Below are 15,420 nucleotides of genomic sequence, written 5' to 3'. Positions count from 1 at the left end.
CTTTGAGCATGCGTGCTTCATTCAACAAGATTGCGGGCTGGGAAAATGGCGACTTCAAACCCGCTCGAAGAAATTCTAAATTTAGACGTTGATGAGAACGCAATTAGTGCAGTAATCGGGTCACTGGAGTCCCAACTGGCATCACCAACCCTCAAGGATGTGCCGCACCAGATATCTATAAATGCTGGGACACACAATCATGTGAACAGTCAACAGGTCTCGGGTGCAAGTACTTCTGCTTCACAAACTGGGTCAAACCATACACATACAGTTGCTTCAGGAACTTCTGTTCCTTCGTCACAGATAAGTAACGCTGGTCCAAACGTAAACAAAGGTGCATTACACCCAAATCAACTCATTGGGATCAATTCTATTATTTCTAGTGGTCGATCTACACCCCAAAACAGTGCGAGTAGTGGGGTGACAGTGATAACTGGTGGTGTTACTAGTTCCCCTCAGCTAACCGGCGGGGGCGCACAAGGAGAGGTGAAAGTTGTAACTCAGACACAATCTATTCTCCAACAGACACAACCTTCCTCTGTTGTTAGGACTAATGTCCAAAATTCCGGACCAAATGTGATAATCTCTCAGAGCTCTGGTGCTCAGAACAGTAGTTCGAGTTTAATAAACCATTCTGCCAGTAATGCAATTTATAATCTAGCTACAATAGCTGCTGAGCAAAAACCTTTAGCAGTGACAACTCAGAATCAACAACAACAACAACAGGATAATAGTCAATATACTTCTGGGATTATCAAAGTAGAGAATTCAGGGGAACGAAAACCTATGGTGATAACGACAGCGACTGGAAATTCCTCACAAAAATCTCAAATTGTGCTCAAACAGGATACCAAAATGCAACCTCAAAGTGTTGCGACAACAATGAAACAAGAGTCCTCACCTTCCACTCCTGCACGGACGATACAAATTCTGAATAGCGCAAATGCTAATACAACTTTAAAAGGCAGCACTCCTGGGACATCCAATGTTATTACTGTAAATGCTATTCAGCAGCAGCAGCAAGGGGTGTTTCGCCCCACTATCACCACCAGTATAGGTGGTTCACAGATTCAGTTTGTGACAACGACAAATCCTGCTGGCACAGCAGTGGGACAGAAATCCCTGGCACCAAGAATTGTACAGACTCCTATTAGAATCGCTGCTGCACCGCAACAGCAACCTTTGTTGGCACCTAGACCAGGATCTGTAAGTGGTTGTTTGGGGTAAAAGCAGAGATGAGCATTTTCTACAGAAATGCAGAATTCTGCGTTTTTTAATTCAGTTCTGATAGTTCCCGAGATTCATCAAGATCTGCAATAAAACCTGGGAGGATAAATGTTCAATTTTTTTTTTCTGAACCTAGGCTCATGTCTGTTGAATTGATACAGAGGTCTCTCTTCTCTCTCTCTTATCTTCTCTGGTAATGCCTAATATTGAAATGGTTCTCAGCACTGGATTTACTGGAATACTGAACAAATGGAGCAATTGCCTATTGCTGCAAGAGCTCATAAGCAGTCTGCTCATTATGAATACAATTTCATTCAGTCATTGCATGAAGCTTCAGCCTTGGATTTTTTGTACAATTTCCTTTTCAAAATATACTTCTATCTTAATATTTATTTCAATTCAGCCCAATCTTTAGACACTTTTTAATAAGAAAAAATAAAACAGAAACAGCAATTTAGGCAAAACAAGCTCATTGTCACCTGAATACATGTATTTAGTTGTCAAATATCAAATGAAAATGAACTGGCATTGCGTATCATTACAAATGTCTCGAAGGATCAGCAAACAAACTGTTGGTGCTGAGTGAAAATAATGCTTGTAGCCCACAAGGCTTGTGCCATTAAAGAAAAGAAAATCCTAAAATTGCACATTTATGGAATGCTTTTGACATTAGATAGTGATGGTATGTAGAGAACCTAAAAATTGTTAATTGAATTTTTTCCTACCCAAATTAATCAGCCTTTTTAGAAGATGCCATTGTAAAAGTGTAACTCTTCCCTACAGTCCTTATTTTAGGACTGTTTTCTTTCATTGCATGCCACAGGGACATGAAAAAAAAAAAGCTAATGATTAAATTTTTTTATGTGAGAGTCGGTGCTTTGATGTAGATTAGAATAAAATTCCATTCAAGTACAGTGGACAGTTTTTGATTCCTTGCATTTTATATCCACCTGTGATATGCATATACATTTAAAAAAATGAATGTTAAATGCGCAGAAGATTCTTAGAGATATTGAGAGGTACGAACCAAACTAACCAGTGAAAAGATCCATTTCTTTTACTGCAGAACACTATCACCCTGCCTGCAGGGATGCAGCTACCCCCAGGGACAGTCCTGATGAAGAATGAAAGTGGTCAGCTTATGGTGGTCCACACGGGGAACCCTAACATTGTACAGCAACAACAGCAGCCACAACTTACAACGGTCGCTGGTGGTACGCAGCAATACAGGTTCCAACAAGCCAAGGTAAACTTTTATAAGTGTGCAAAACATTAGATTCAGAGGTAACATTTTACAGTCAAGGGTATTTTGGCACATTGTAGTAAAGATGGTGAGATTTGAAAGTAGTGATCTGAGCTTTAACCAATTGTATAGCAGTCTGGCTCTGGACTAGTAAAAATTTCTTCAAAAAGTACAATTTTAGGCTAAAAGTTTATGGCAGAGGTTGTAAGCCTATGACACATGAAGTATAAAAAGGAAATGGAAATAGAAAGCATTAAAGGGATAATAACTCTTCGTATGAGATCTATATTTCACAATAAAAACATTGTGAATAACTCATAGAAATATAATATATTCTGTTTTACCACAAAAACAGCAGTTATAGCTATTATTCTGATATCTGAGCTTGTCTTTAGACCACGTGACCTTCATTGATGGCTATACTCTGTTAAAATCTCTTAAGTGGCCAAAACGAATAGTTATTATCCCTTTAAGCAAGTTAAAAACACAGACATGCTGAAAATTTTCAGAATGGCCGGACATTTGGACCGGCAGTAATGAAAAATTACATGAAGCAAACAGATTTTTGTTGGACCAAAAATCACTCTATTCATTTAAGACAAATACTACAAGTACGATTAGGGTAGCTTACTTTGTTTGTGAATATGATAGGTTTGAAATTGGGGGGGGGGGGAGCTTTAGGTTTTATATAATGTTATTAGTGAAGTATGTCGAATGATGACTGTAAATTCAAAATTGCAGCTCTTAAAACTCTTGTCAGTCCTTTGGACCAACCAAGTCCAATTTTTTTACCGGTCCAGACTAATTTTCCCGGTCATGACCGATCGGACTGACAGTTCCAGGATGCCCGAAAACAGCATTTAAACTGCAGTTTAGACAAAAGTTATCCAACAAAATTGAATATAAAAGATGCCAGATTCAGGAATAACATTAGTCATTTTTTGCTTTGAAACTGTTAAGCCATACTTATCACTTATGGTACCACAAACCTAAGTAAGGATCTACGCATGTTTCCAATATAATTTCTTGTCATCTGATGTAACAAACCAAGAAGTTATAAAGAGAAGGAGTAGAAACAAGGGGTTTCCTTTCATCCTATCCTCGTAACGGGCTTAATCCTAATAATTACCCAGCTTGTGGTCTTAGGGAGAGCTTGTGCCTAATACATATTCAAAAGACCGTTCACGTGGGTTGCTTCAGCCAATTGGGATAAAGCCTCGCGAATAATCTCTAATAATCTCACAGAGAAAACATGGTGGGATTACAGAAAGGTGTAGAGAGAGGTTTTTTAGCCTGGACGCAACCATTTTGGGAAATAAAACTCAAATCATGCGAGATACACCTTCATTTGATCTAGAGCCGATCAGTTATACAAAAATTAGTTTCACATCAAGAATGTATGAGAACAATTTCACAAACCCACCTTCAACGCTAAAATTTGCACCTGTAGAAGTCTCATATTTATTTTAAATTCTTTTTGTCGTGTAAAGGAAATTTACCTTCATCTAGGAATTACACATTCAATTCACAGCCGTGTGCACAAAACAGTAGGACTTGCAATTTCCGTATGCCAGCCTCGTTTCTTTCTTTTTTGGCACATTATTGCTTATATACCAGGTAGAGCTTAAACAGGAAAATTGGGAAAATGAAAATAAGTTATTGCACTTAGTATGATTCTAAATAAAATTTCATTAATACATATTTTTGTTTATATCTTTGTCTATTACATGAGGCTAACTAATAGTAGACTGATAGTTTAAATTCATTAGAAGAAAAAACAAAGAAATATTTTTATTGATTGATATTGCTTTATTTCAACATTCGAGCAACTTGTATAATATCTAAAACAAAGTACCAACAATGAAAATATGTCAATATTGTTACACCCAACAGTGATAAAAACAATACAAAAATGGTTAGTTTTTATTTTGATGTGGTGATTACTTTATTTTATACTTTAGACAATTAGCCAGTGAACACTAAATTCCCTTTTGAAACTTGGACCACTAAATTCCCTTTTAAAACTTGCACCTCTTGTGCACTATAGTTTAATATTAGTGGTGGTAAGAAAACAGAGCCTTGAGCCTCATCAAGTTGCTGCTGGAAACAATCATTTTGACTGTTCAATTATGGCTACATGTACATCTGCCAGCAAAACTAAAGATCTTTCACCTGCATTCTCTTCAACCTGAAATGAGTAAGTGCGGAATTCATTACAAAATATAACTCTATATCCTAAACGAAACTCTGCAAACATCATATTGCAATAAAAAATTGAAAAAAATTCCGAGAGTTCCCTGTCATCAAATTTTGGACCAACCATTTTGAAAAAGTCCCAAGAAAAGTTTTTTATTTGAAACGATGTTTTTCATCTAAAGGATTGATTCATTTAATATCACAATGTTATATTGTAATGGTGCACGTGCTTAACTAACCAGAAAAACATAAATTATGTGCTTACACCACGTTAAAATTACCAAAAATTGTCCCAAACTTTTTCCCAACTGTCTCTAACCAATTTAGGGACCCGCCATTTTGAAAAAGTCGGATGAAAAGTTGTCTATCTGAAATGATGTTTTTCATCTAAAGGATTGACTCATTTAATATCACAATGATGTATTGTAATGGTGCACGTTTTTAACTAACCAGAAAAACATAAAACATAAAACAATGCTCAAAGCAGATTATCAACTCTCACTCACCTTTATATCGATCGACTTGGCGTGTTTCTAAGTATAACTTCCAAATATTCGCATTAAACATGAATAAATCAAGACGTATACACACTGGTTCAGCTTCTCTGTCTTGAGTCACGCGGAGGCGAGCGGAGGATTACACCAGTTACGAGGATCGAATTTCAAAGGACGCCGCTTTGAAAAGAATGCTGCGATCTGATTGGACGAGAGAGATAATTGATGTCCCGTTTCTACTCCTTCTCATTATAACTTCTTGAACAAACATACACAAGAAAACTTGCAAACCAGTCTTTTTACTCTTATATAAAAATGAATACGTCAGCAAAAACAAGCCAGTGTGCATGAATTTAGTGGCAATTTTTTTTTTACAAAACCTCAGGTAACCCAGGCCCAAGCCAGGGCCTCTCCTACGTCCCTGATGACAGTGAAGTCTGGTGTCGCAGCCGCAGGAATGCAGTCCATAGCACGCGCCACCACCCCCAGGATGTCTCCAACCCCCCAGAGAGCCCCTGTCCCCACAGTGGTGCACGCAGTCCCCGCAGGGGCAGCCCAGGCAGGCCCTAGGGCAGTGACACCCCAGGGACAGATACAGCAGGCCAGTAAGGATCTCCTGAAGAAAACTTTACATAGTGAGTGGGGTGGGGGTGGGAATGTGTATGAGTGTAAATTAGATAATTCATCTGTATGGGATCCTAATAAAGATAGTGTTTTGAATAACTTTTAAATATTTTGTGTACTGTACATGTATTAAAAGAAAAAAATCTTAAAAGATGGCAAAAAAAGGTTCATGTTTATTCTCATATCTCCTTATAATCACCTGCTCAGTGAGGAGAGAAAGTTTGCTGCATGTAAAATGTTGTTGTTGTTGTTGTTGTTAGTATATTGGTGGTAATACCAGGCAGGGAATGTGACTTCCAGTCACCAATTTTTCTTCATGCTTTTAAAAGTAGAGTTGATATTTTTGCCCATGTTAGATGATAAGAATCAGGGTTGGGGGTTGAGGATGACTGGTACATTTAAGATATATTTTTTCTTTTAATCTTAGCTGTTGTTCAACTCTACCAACAAAGTCTCACAGATTTATATTTTGTTCCATTCTTTCTATCACCAGTCTCCCAGATGATCATCTGTAAAGAAGTAGTGCAGATCACATATTTCTGATATTTTATTATATTCTTATTATTTTATTTCTGTCCTATTTTCAGCGGTGGCTCACACTATACCTAACCCCATGGAACAGTCAACAGTGGAAAATGTCAAAAAGTGCAAGAACTTTCTCTCCACGCTGATAAAACTGGCCTCCAATCAGCCCCCAGAGACAGTCAAGAATGTTAGGGCGCTGATACAGGGGCTTATTGTAAGTGTTTCATTAAACTCGCTTATAGGCAAAATATTCAGCTGTTTTGTTGAGGGTAGTAGTCTTTTTACCAGATTTCTGATGAAAGAAAATTAAAAACGTGAGGGTATATATTAATAAATTTGTTTCAAGTATGTAGTTTCCAATGATGTAGTAAAAAAAGAAGGGAAAATGCTTATTATGTGGTGGTTTTATAAAAAAAAAAATCGCAGTCCTTTTAATTTGTGTAATATTTCTTTTACTGTAACCCATATGCTGTGCATAATGTTTCCTGTTGGATGCTTTTTCCTAATATAATAAACTGAAGAGATATTTTTAATGCATTGTCATATTGCATACATTAGTGTACAGTGTGGGTCATTACATTATCAGTGCATGTTTTAGAACATCTAAAGGTAATTGGTTTGAAATAACAAATTATTCAAGTGTTATTCAGTACACAGTGATGCAGTAGTGTGTCAAATGAAATACATTGTATGGGGAACAGTAGGGGTGGGGGTGGTGGGGTAGGGGTGTGAGAGGATGTCCATCCCCAAACCAAAATGAAGGATTCAGACACTCCATCTTGATATCCTACATCAGTTCCTGGATGTGGATTTCCTATATATCTGAATTTATTCAGAGATATGATATTGAATTATTTCAGGATGGGAGGATAGAGCCGGAAGCCTTCACCCAGGACTTACAAGTGGCTTTGAAATCATCTCCCCAACCGTATCTTGTGCCATTCTTAAAAGTAAGTGCATTAGCAAACAACCAGCTGTTGCATTATGATTTGATACTGACTAATGATATGTTGAAAAGGTGAAATTTTTACATGTTTTTTGGAAGCTACAGTTATAGTTATTTTTGGACTTTAATAAGGCAAATGGGTCACATGTATGCTTGTAAGACATAAAGTATCACTAAGATATATATTGGATGTATATTTTGTCAAATTAATCATTGATTCAAAATTTTAGTTATTTAAAATGCCCAGCTATTTGGTTTAGATATATCCATGAGTAAGTGTAGGGTACTTGGTTGTTCTCTGCAATAAGATGCAAAAGAGATGCACAAGGTAATGTATACTGCTGGTTAAGATGCAAAAATTCCTACTTTTTTAAAATCAACAGAAAGGATTTGACCTTCAAAATAATGTACTTTCACATGTTATCATTTATGTTTTATAGAAAAGTTTGCCACTGCTTCGAGCCATGCTCACACAACGGCAAATCCAAATCGAGGGCGTACGTGCACCCCTCACGTCAGCGAATTCTGATACAACACCCAGCATTCCTGCCACCGTCACCTCTATGCCAGTCCCTGTTACCATGACAACCACTTTATCGGCAGCCACGACTGTTGTCAGTGGATCACAGCAGCAAGTCATACCTCAAGCAATACAGGTGAGCTTTCTTTTGGCTCACTCTCATTGACAGAGAGCACCTTACTTAACGTAATTTTTTTTTTTTTTCAACTGAAAAGCAGACTTGGACTTAGTAATTTTTTTTTTTTCAACTGAAAAGCAGACTTGGACTTACTGGAGTTTTGTACATTAACAGTCATTATACTAGTACACTTATATATTGCTAATTGCTTAAAGGCTTTTGCTGTGGATAAAAGTAAGATATACTATTTTTTTAGCAATGGTCATTGAATTATGAAAAAAAATTAGCTGTGGAGGTGGAGCAAACTGTCTTCATCATTTGACATTAAGACATTAAGAGGGCCAGCTTCAGAACATCTTCTGACAAAAAAAATCACTATTAATATTTGTGAATGAACCCCTCTTATCTTTTCACAGCAAAAATATACCTTGGCAGACCTGCAGGCAGTTCACATGGCGCGACAAAAGCAGGCTGCTGTAGTCAAACAGGGTCAGGGTCAAGCAGGGGTCGTGGGGATGAAACCTGGGACAACCGTGATGCACATGATGCAGGGGCAGGCCCCCCACCACCCTGGGCATAAAGAGAAGAGGAGATATGAATCTCTTAAGTAAGAGTCCAATCTGGTGAAAATTATGCCTGTTCAAAAGTTATGTTTAATGTAATTAACTTCCATTGGTTATTGTTAAGTAAGAATTAACATTTTTCAAGGTACTTTTAGTTATTTAATTTTGTCACCAAGGTGAATGTCATGAGGTGAATTTACTTTGAAGATAAGTGAACCCTTCTCTGAGGTTGCTGATTAAGCGTACTCAGCTAACTTTAGCCCAGGATATCAAACTATAAGTCAGTCTCTAGTCTTGCAGTTTATAAATTAATATTGCTGTTAAATTTTCCAGAGACGATGACGATATCAATGATGTAGCAACCATGGGTGGTGTCAATTTGTCAGAGGAGAGTCGCAATATTCTTGCCTCGACTGCAGACTTTATAGGGACGCAGCTGAGGTCATGTAAAGATGAGGCGTTCCTGTCACACCCCCACCTGCTGCAGAAGGTTAACGCAGTAGGTAGGTGAATGTGAAGAATGTGGGATATTCCATGTATTTATTGTAGTTAAAAGTTTATATCTGAATTGATTTGGAAAGTTGGTTCAAATGTTACTAGGGGTGGGTAGATGGGAAAAGTGCCTTTTTGGGGAGGGTTATCTTCAAAGAAGAAATTATGGAGAGGCTGTTAAGATATAATGACACAAATTTTTGTACGAGTTGTAGATACAAGGATTAGGTCATGGCATAACACTGGACACAGAACAAATACATTAGTTTATTTAAAAAATCACTTAGACATTGTCATATTATTTATAACTTTGCGTTTATTATTAAAGTTGAAAACAATTTTTTTGTCTGAGATCTGTTAACATTTATTTACTATTTGTTAGAAATTTTTAATCCCCTACTTTGCTCTCCCCTTAATGACACACCAGAAGTACTGAGACGGTATAAAGTTCAAATTTTATTTATTTTATGTGGACAGAAAAATAATTTGTCTGTGTATGCCATCAGAGCAAAGAGAGGAAAGGAGTGAGTTGTTTAGAACTGTGTTTTATTTTTTCACATTAATTTGATTCTAGCTAGAAAGCATGGGTTAGAAGATGTGCCAAAAGAAGTTGCCAATTTAATATCTCACGCTACCCAAGAAAGGCTACGGAATATATTAGAAAAATTAGCCACAGTAGCAGAACACCGGTTAGAAATATATAAGGTAAGATAGCAATGTTTTTTTTTAATGGTGTAAATTAAGTTTTAAAATCATAAGATATTTTTTGAAAATGTGATGGGAGATTTTTTTTCTTCTTTTTTTTAATGGTGTGAATTAAGTTAAAAATCATAAGAATTTTTTTGAAAATGTGATGGGAGATGGTATGTATGACTTCTTTGGAATATAAAAATTACTTGACTTATTTTGATTTAATCCTCTGATGTCAGCAAACATATACTTTTCGTATTTTTAATGTTTAGATTTTTTGCAATATATGGTTCACTTTAATTGTTGTAAGGCAGACTTGGCTTGTCGAAGAGAAAGATTATCTGCCTTAGTTACTGTAGTGTACGTTTTGTGCAATCAGTTGAGTTGCATAATGCTCATATTAATTTATCTAGTACCAAACAAAATCTGTTCCAAATTTGTTGGGGATTAAGAATGACTTCAGTTTTATGTTGACGAGTTTCACAAACTCTTTGGTATTTAGTATTTGGTCTTCACAATCAGATATTTTGTGTTTCTAGAATGATTCTTATCACGAGGTGACGTCAGATGTCAAGCAGCAGCTAAAGTTCCTAGAAGAGTTAGACAAACAGGAAAAGAAGAGGAAAGAAGAGCAAGAAAGGGAAATGTTGCTTAGAGCAGCAAAGGTAGGCAAGCATATTAAGAAAGACTTGTGTCATGCTGGTACTTGAATTTTGGTCAAAAAAGATCCAGAAATCACAGGATTTTTGACTAATGTATCATTAATTAGTAAAAATAAAATGTGACTGCAAGAAATCATTTACAGTCAGATTTTTTTTTTATTCAACTAATACAAATTTATGTAACTTACATTATTTTACGATCAGAAGATAGGTTTATGTGTAATTAAATTTTTTTAATTTCTTTTTTTTTTAATTGAAGGAATTGATATTATTAGAACTCATCATGAGTGACTGTGAGATTATAACATAATAACTTCACATTTGTTTTTATTGTAGAGTCGGTCTAAGAATGAAGATCCAGAGCAGCTCAAGTTAAAGCAAAAAGCCAAAGAAGTAAGTCCTTGCATTTTTATGTTTTCATATGAAATATCCAGCTTGTGCATTTTTTTCCACTGAAAGGCATGTAGTAAGTAACTAATTTCAAAGATAACACTAATTTTATTACGGCAGAATCGGTGTGGTGTGTGCGTGCGTGAGTGAGGAGTGTGTGCGTGAGAGATAGAGGTTAATGTGTTCAGATTTGTTATATCAGTGACACACCGTCCTGCATCCACATGTTCAATCCCTGTATTTCCAGCTTCAACAGGCTGAGATGGAAGAGGTGAGGCAAAGAGAGGCCAACCTTACAGCTCTAGCAGCCATAGGACCAAGAAAGAAAAAGAAATTAGATTCTGAAGTAGCTCAGGTAATAGGATGTTTTTATATACACAATAAGTTCTTTGGATTTAGTAAAGTTGTTTGAAGGAGAAAAGTGTTTGTGTAGGTGGGTGGTGGGGTGATCAAAAGATTGTTGACAATTCGTGAGAAATAGTTTAAGAAAAGGTGAAAAAAGTCTTGGTAGACTTCTATATATAATAGAATAATTTAAAGTTTAAAAAATTGCTGTTCTGATGATTTTACATAGTAATAGAGGGCAAATTTATTATTTTTATTGTTGAATAATTTTCAGGGTAGCAGCAGTGTGGGTGTAGGTTCTAGTCCATCATCAGCCTCTGCATCCAGGCCATCTGTAAGTACTTCACAGGTCTGCCTTTAAATGGGGGGAGGGGGGGATTCAGGGGCACATGGACATGTGCAAAGTTTGACTGATGACAGATGACATAGGGAAACAATGTTTGGAGGAATCATGCATATTGCAGAACATGTATTTTCCATTTTTGCAGTTGCAATATCCATGTATGGTTATATGTACGTGTGCGATTTATATAAAATGGCTTATGACAATTTTTTTGTCATGTCATGCAACGTATGTAATATTTTGATAAGATATTTAAATTTGCTCTTGTGAAGTTTAAGAATATCTGACACTGACTTTTGTTTCTGTCCAGATGCTTCGTCCCAGGATAAAACGTGTGACACTCAGGGATTTGGTTTTCTTACTGGAAGAAGAAAGGGAAACGTGTAAATCTCCACTCCTCTACAAGGCCTTCTTGAAGTGAGGTGAAGTGACATCTTTTTGAGCATGGTTGAAACTTCAGAAAGACACAGGTGCCACCTTTTAATAGTGTCACAATCTAGTCACATTCAACTAGCAGCAGCATGAAGTGAGTGCAGAAGGGAAAGGAGTTGCTGTTCACTCCTCTACAAGACCTTCTGAGAATGGCAAGACACCAGCGCCATCTTTTGACTATGTTCGACACTTATCTACAACAGCAAAGGCAGCATGTAAAGAGTTCTGTGCATAAGGACTAGCTGATGTATGCTCCTTGCTGAAATAGTATGTAGTAAGGGCAGTGCAGTGGCAACAGAGGTGTTTTACAAAGATTACAGAGAAGTATTTTGAAGATAATGAGAACCACCATATGGAACCATATCTACATGGCTGTGAGCACCCCCCCTCCTCCTCCAGCCCCAGACCCCAGTCACATGACAGCCCCATGTGATCAAGAAAGGTGTGATGGGAAATTGGAAGCGCTGCGTAAGGAGAGTGTCGACAGGAAGATGAATTTAAAGAAATATGAAAAGAAGATGTGGAATTTTGGCAGATCAGAAAAAAAAGTTTCTGCATTATGATAGTATTTTTTTTTTTCAAGGGAAATACACATTTGGTTAAAGATACACTTGAAATTGAAATAAAGTGGAAATTATGTGCAAAGTTTGTGGTATATTTTGAGCTGTCTATAGATTTATTTTCTTCTTTTTTTCTTAATGAAAATTGAGATTAGAAAGTGGGGGTAGGGGAAACTGCTGTATTACATTTCTGTGCAAGTTCATTTTCAGCTCTTTATTTTCATGCAGCCTGAATTAGTTTACTATTATTAGGGTCCATTTTGAGTCCGCGAAAAAGGGAGGGGGGAGGGTGTATAGTATATAATTGTACATGTCTTGTTATTAATAGTCTTTATTTAATGATGCAGTATCAAGGTAACCAAGGTTAATACTTTACATGCTGTTGGTATAAAACATAGATGCTTTAAGTGTTGTAGATAAAAGCAAACTATTTTCATACATAATTAGAAGAAATATTATATGTACAGCATTGGTTTTGAAAAGAATTGGTTATCAAAATGTACTGCAAGTGCAAACTGGTCTTTGCACTGAAAATGGGACAGCTTAGATCTTTTTAATTTCTTTTTCATTTAAATAGGACTAAAGGAATGGTAATACTGGCCCAGTCTGGTTTCTCTCTTTATAACTCCCCTCCTCCTGAAAAGTTGATCTTATTTGTATTACAATGATTTATGTCTGTGGTTGGGGTAGCTATAAGCATTGTAGATATTATTGTAAACATTGTTACTGTCATTGTGAATTTGTTGATAATTGTAGTTTTTGTATTGTCTATGGGGGTTTCTTGAAGGGGGGAGTGAATAATCAGCACGTAATATGGCTGGGCTTCACCTTATTCATTCATATTAAACATTTCCATACTCTTTGTCCAGATTTTTTTTTTTTTTTTTTTTTTTTTTTTTTTTTTTTTTGTAAAATTTGTTTCTCCACAACAAAATTCTTCATTCACTCCAACTTTAACTATTTGATCTGCAAATTGTTTTAAAACAAATAGATAAAAGTTAAAGTGCTGTAAATGTGGTACATTTAAGCCAAAAAATGATCTTGAAAAAAGCAAATCTCCCTTGATTTTGACATAGAAAAAACCAACAGCTCCCATGTATTTGTGCATTGTCTTAGAAGTCTTATAATGAATGCTACTTAAAGAGCTCACTTTATTTTGACATACAAAACTTCACAGTATTTACGGAAATTTTCAGTTACTCCTTTACTACATAGGGTAATGCTTTAACATAATAATGATAATAATGAAGAATATATTACATAATTATGAATAAATTCCACCCCATTTATTTCCACATTTTTAGAAAAATATTATTTTCAGGTACAAAACCACATCTTTTGACATCCATGTTTTAAGTTATAACTAATCATAATCCATTTTGAGAAATATGATAATCACTTATTTTGTAAAATGAGCTATTACCTTACCTAATGTAGGGAAAATGTAATGCTCTCATTTCATACCTATTGAAGAAAGACAGTTGTGGTAATTTTAAGCACAAATGCATATATTACTTCCCTTTATTTTGGCATTATGGTCGTGTTTTCCCCTCCTCCCCTCAACTCTTTGAGAGAGGAGGAAATGAAGAGAGAAATTTAAGGGGCATCTTTGAATACTTGTCTTGAGTTTGAAAAAAAAAATTAAGTGGTTTTTGTATATTCTTTTCATTATATTTTATCCACCATTTGAAAAAAATCACATTCTGTATTCCAATTAAAAGATGGCAATCAAAATATTTCAAAAATGTTATGTTTTCCAAACATATGGCTTCTGTATTACCCGGAGGTTATCAGTTCCAACAAGTTACTGCTTTTTGTAAATAATCAAATGGAACAGATTGTTGTAACAGTTATAAATGGGTAATGTTTTAAATGAGTGCAGGCAGCTCGGATAGATTGTCAATTGATCTAAAATAACCTTGTATGGTGGGGGCAGTACAGTATGTTACAGTATGTTCACTTGTGGACAAGGAAGACATAGTAGTGAGGGAGAGGAGGGGGGTTGGGGGGGGGGGTGAGGGGTGGTTCTCAACATGTACATTTAAGTTATATATTGTGTATGATGTATAACTGCAATGCAGTAAGGTGTCTAAAAGACCTTGGTTCAAGTTAAGGAAATCGTCAAATTTCAGTAGAAACAGACATTTTTATTAGAAGGTTTCAAATAATGTCCTATGTAATGACTATTCTTGATTATTACTATTATGATTATTTGTCCTGGCAACTTATATATAACATTGGGTAGACTTTTGTGTTTTAAGTAAATTTCCTGAATTTAGAAAGTATAATCTGTGTATTTTGTTATTTTTAAAGATTTAAAATCATGTTATAGAAAGGTATTATTACAATAATTTAATTTTGTTCTTTGGAACCGTGTACAGCCAAGATGATGATTGTAATTATAAATGAGATTATTCTACATATTATGTAGAATTGACAAATTTAAACAATAAACAATTGTATTTATTAATATTACTGTGACTGTTACAGTATTGTTGAGTTATGTGACACTGTCAGCGTACTTCTGAATGTTATCAGGCCATAATAATTACACTTGACTAAAACAACTATTCAAATTGCAAGGAACTTGCTTGTCCCAATATCTTTATTTTAAAGTTTTGTCAATTTAGTCACTAACAAAAGAGATTTTGTATAACAAGTCCAACTGATTTTTCTTAACCCATCCACCTAGACCATTTAGACCAAAAAAATTCAAGGGAACAAAAATGAATTAATTTTGTTAAACACCAATGGCCTTGATCAGTAGGTGTACCTTTTATTGAAAGTGATCCAGTTAAAATTCATTATTAAACCCTTTGTGTCCATACACATTCCCAATGTCTAGCACTTGGATTGGACTGGTGTGATCCACACTTTTACTGAACTACTGTCTAGTCCAATCTAAAGAAACATACAGTTTTTATTTAACAGAATAAATAATTAATCAAATTGTGTATCTTTCTTGAACTGTAAAATGCCATCTTTTACAGTTCACTGCACCACTGATATATGCACTCTAAAATTGGCACATTCTTTCTAAAAATCAAAGA

General features: G+C 35.6%; 1 protein-coding gene across 2 annotated transcripts; it reads left to right on the top strand.

The window, feature by feature from the left end:
* The first annotated feature begins 1 nt into the window (after nt 1).
* LOC106173994 (transcription initiation factor TFIID subunit 4) lies at nt 2-14,845 on the top strand. Of its 2 annotated transcripts, none has more exons than XM_013555356.2 (14): nt 2-1,206; nt 2,294-2,473; nt 5,546-5,765; nt 6,372-6,523; nt 7,170-7,259; nt 7,696-7,911; nt 8,310-8,500; nt 8,790-8,959; nt 9,523-9,653; nt 10,178-10,303; nt 10,637-10,693; nt 10,938-11,045; nt 11,310-11,369; nt 11,689-14,845. In XM_013555356.2, the coding sequence occupies exons 1-14, from the start codon at nt 46-48 to the stop codon at nt 11,797-11,799; spliced, it is 2,973 nt and encodes a 990-aa protein (XP_013410810.2). In that variant the 5' UTR covers nt 2-45; the 3' UTR covers nt 11,800-14,845. The 2 variants fall into 2 exon arrangements, with proteins under 2 accessions (XP_013410810.2, XP_013410808.2); XM_013555354.2 differs by having other exon boundaries at nt 5,546-5,795.
* Nucleotides 14,846-15,420: the final 575 nt, after the last annotated feature.

The sequence above is a fragment of the Lingula anatina genome, chromosome 4 (genome assembly GCF_051362555.1).
Source record: "Lingula anatina isolate TDL-2025a chromosome 4, LinAna3.0, whole genome shotgun sequence".
In the NCBI taxonomy this organism is placed as follows: domain Eukaryota; kingdom Metazoa; phylum Brachiopoda; class Lingulata; order Lingulida; family Lingulidae; genus Lingula; species Lingula anatina.
The sequence above is the reverse complement of the archived record's forward strand: the minus strand, read 5'-3'. Positions and strand labels throughout refer to the sequence as shown.

What these genes read in the sequence shown, in the direction of transcription:
- LOC106173994 (XM_013555354.2), top strand. Translation starts at nt 46, where the DNA reads ATGGCGACTTCAAACCCGCTCGAAGAAATTCTAAATTTAGACGTTGAT. An exon ending in ATCTTGTGCCATTCTTAAAA is followed by an intron (nt 7,260 to 7,695) that starts GTAAGTGCATTA and finishes TATGTTTTATAG; the next exon opens with AAAAGTTTGCCACTGCTTCG. An exon ending in ACCGGTTAGAAATATATAAG is followed by an intron (nt 9,654 to 10,177) that starts GTAAGATAGCAA and finishes TTGTGTTTCTAG; the next exon opens with AATGATTCTTATCACGAGGT.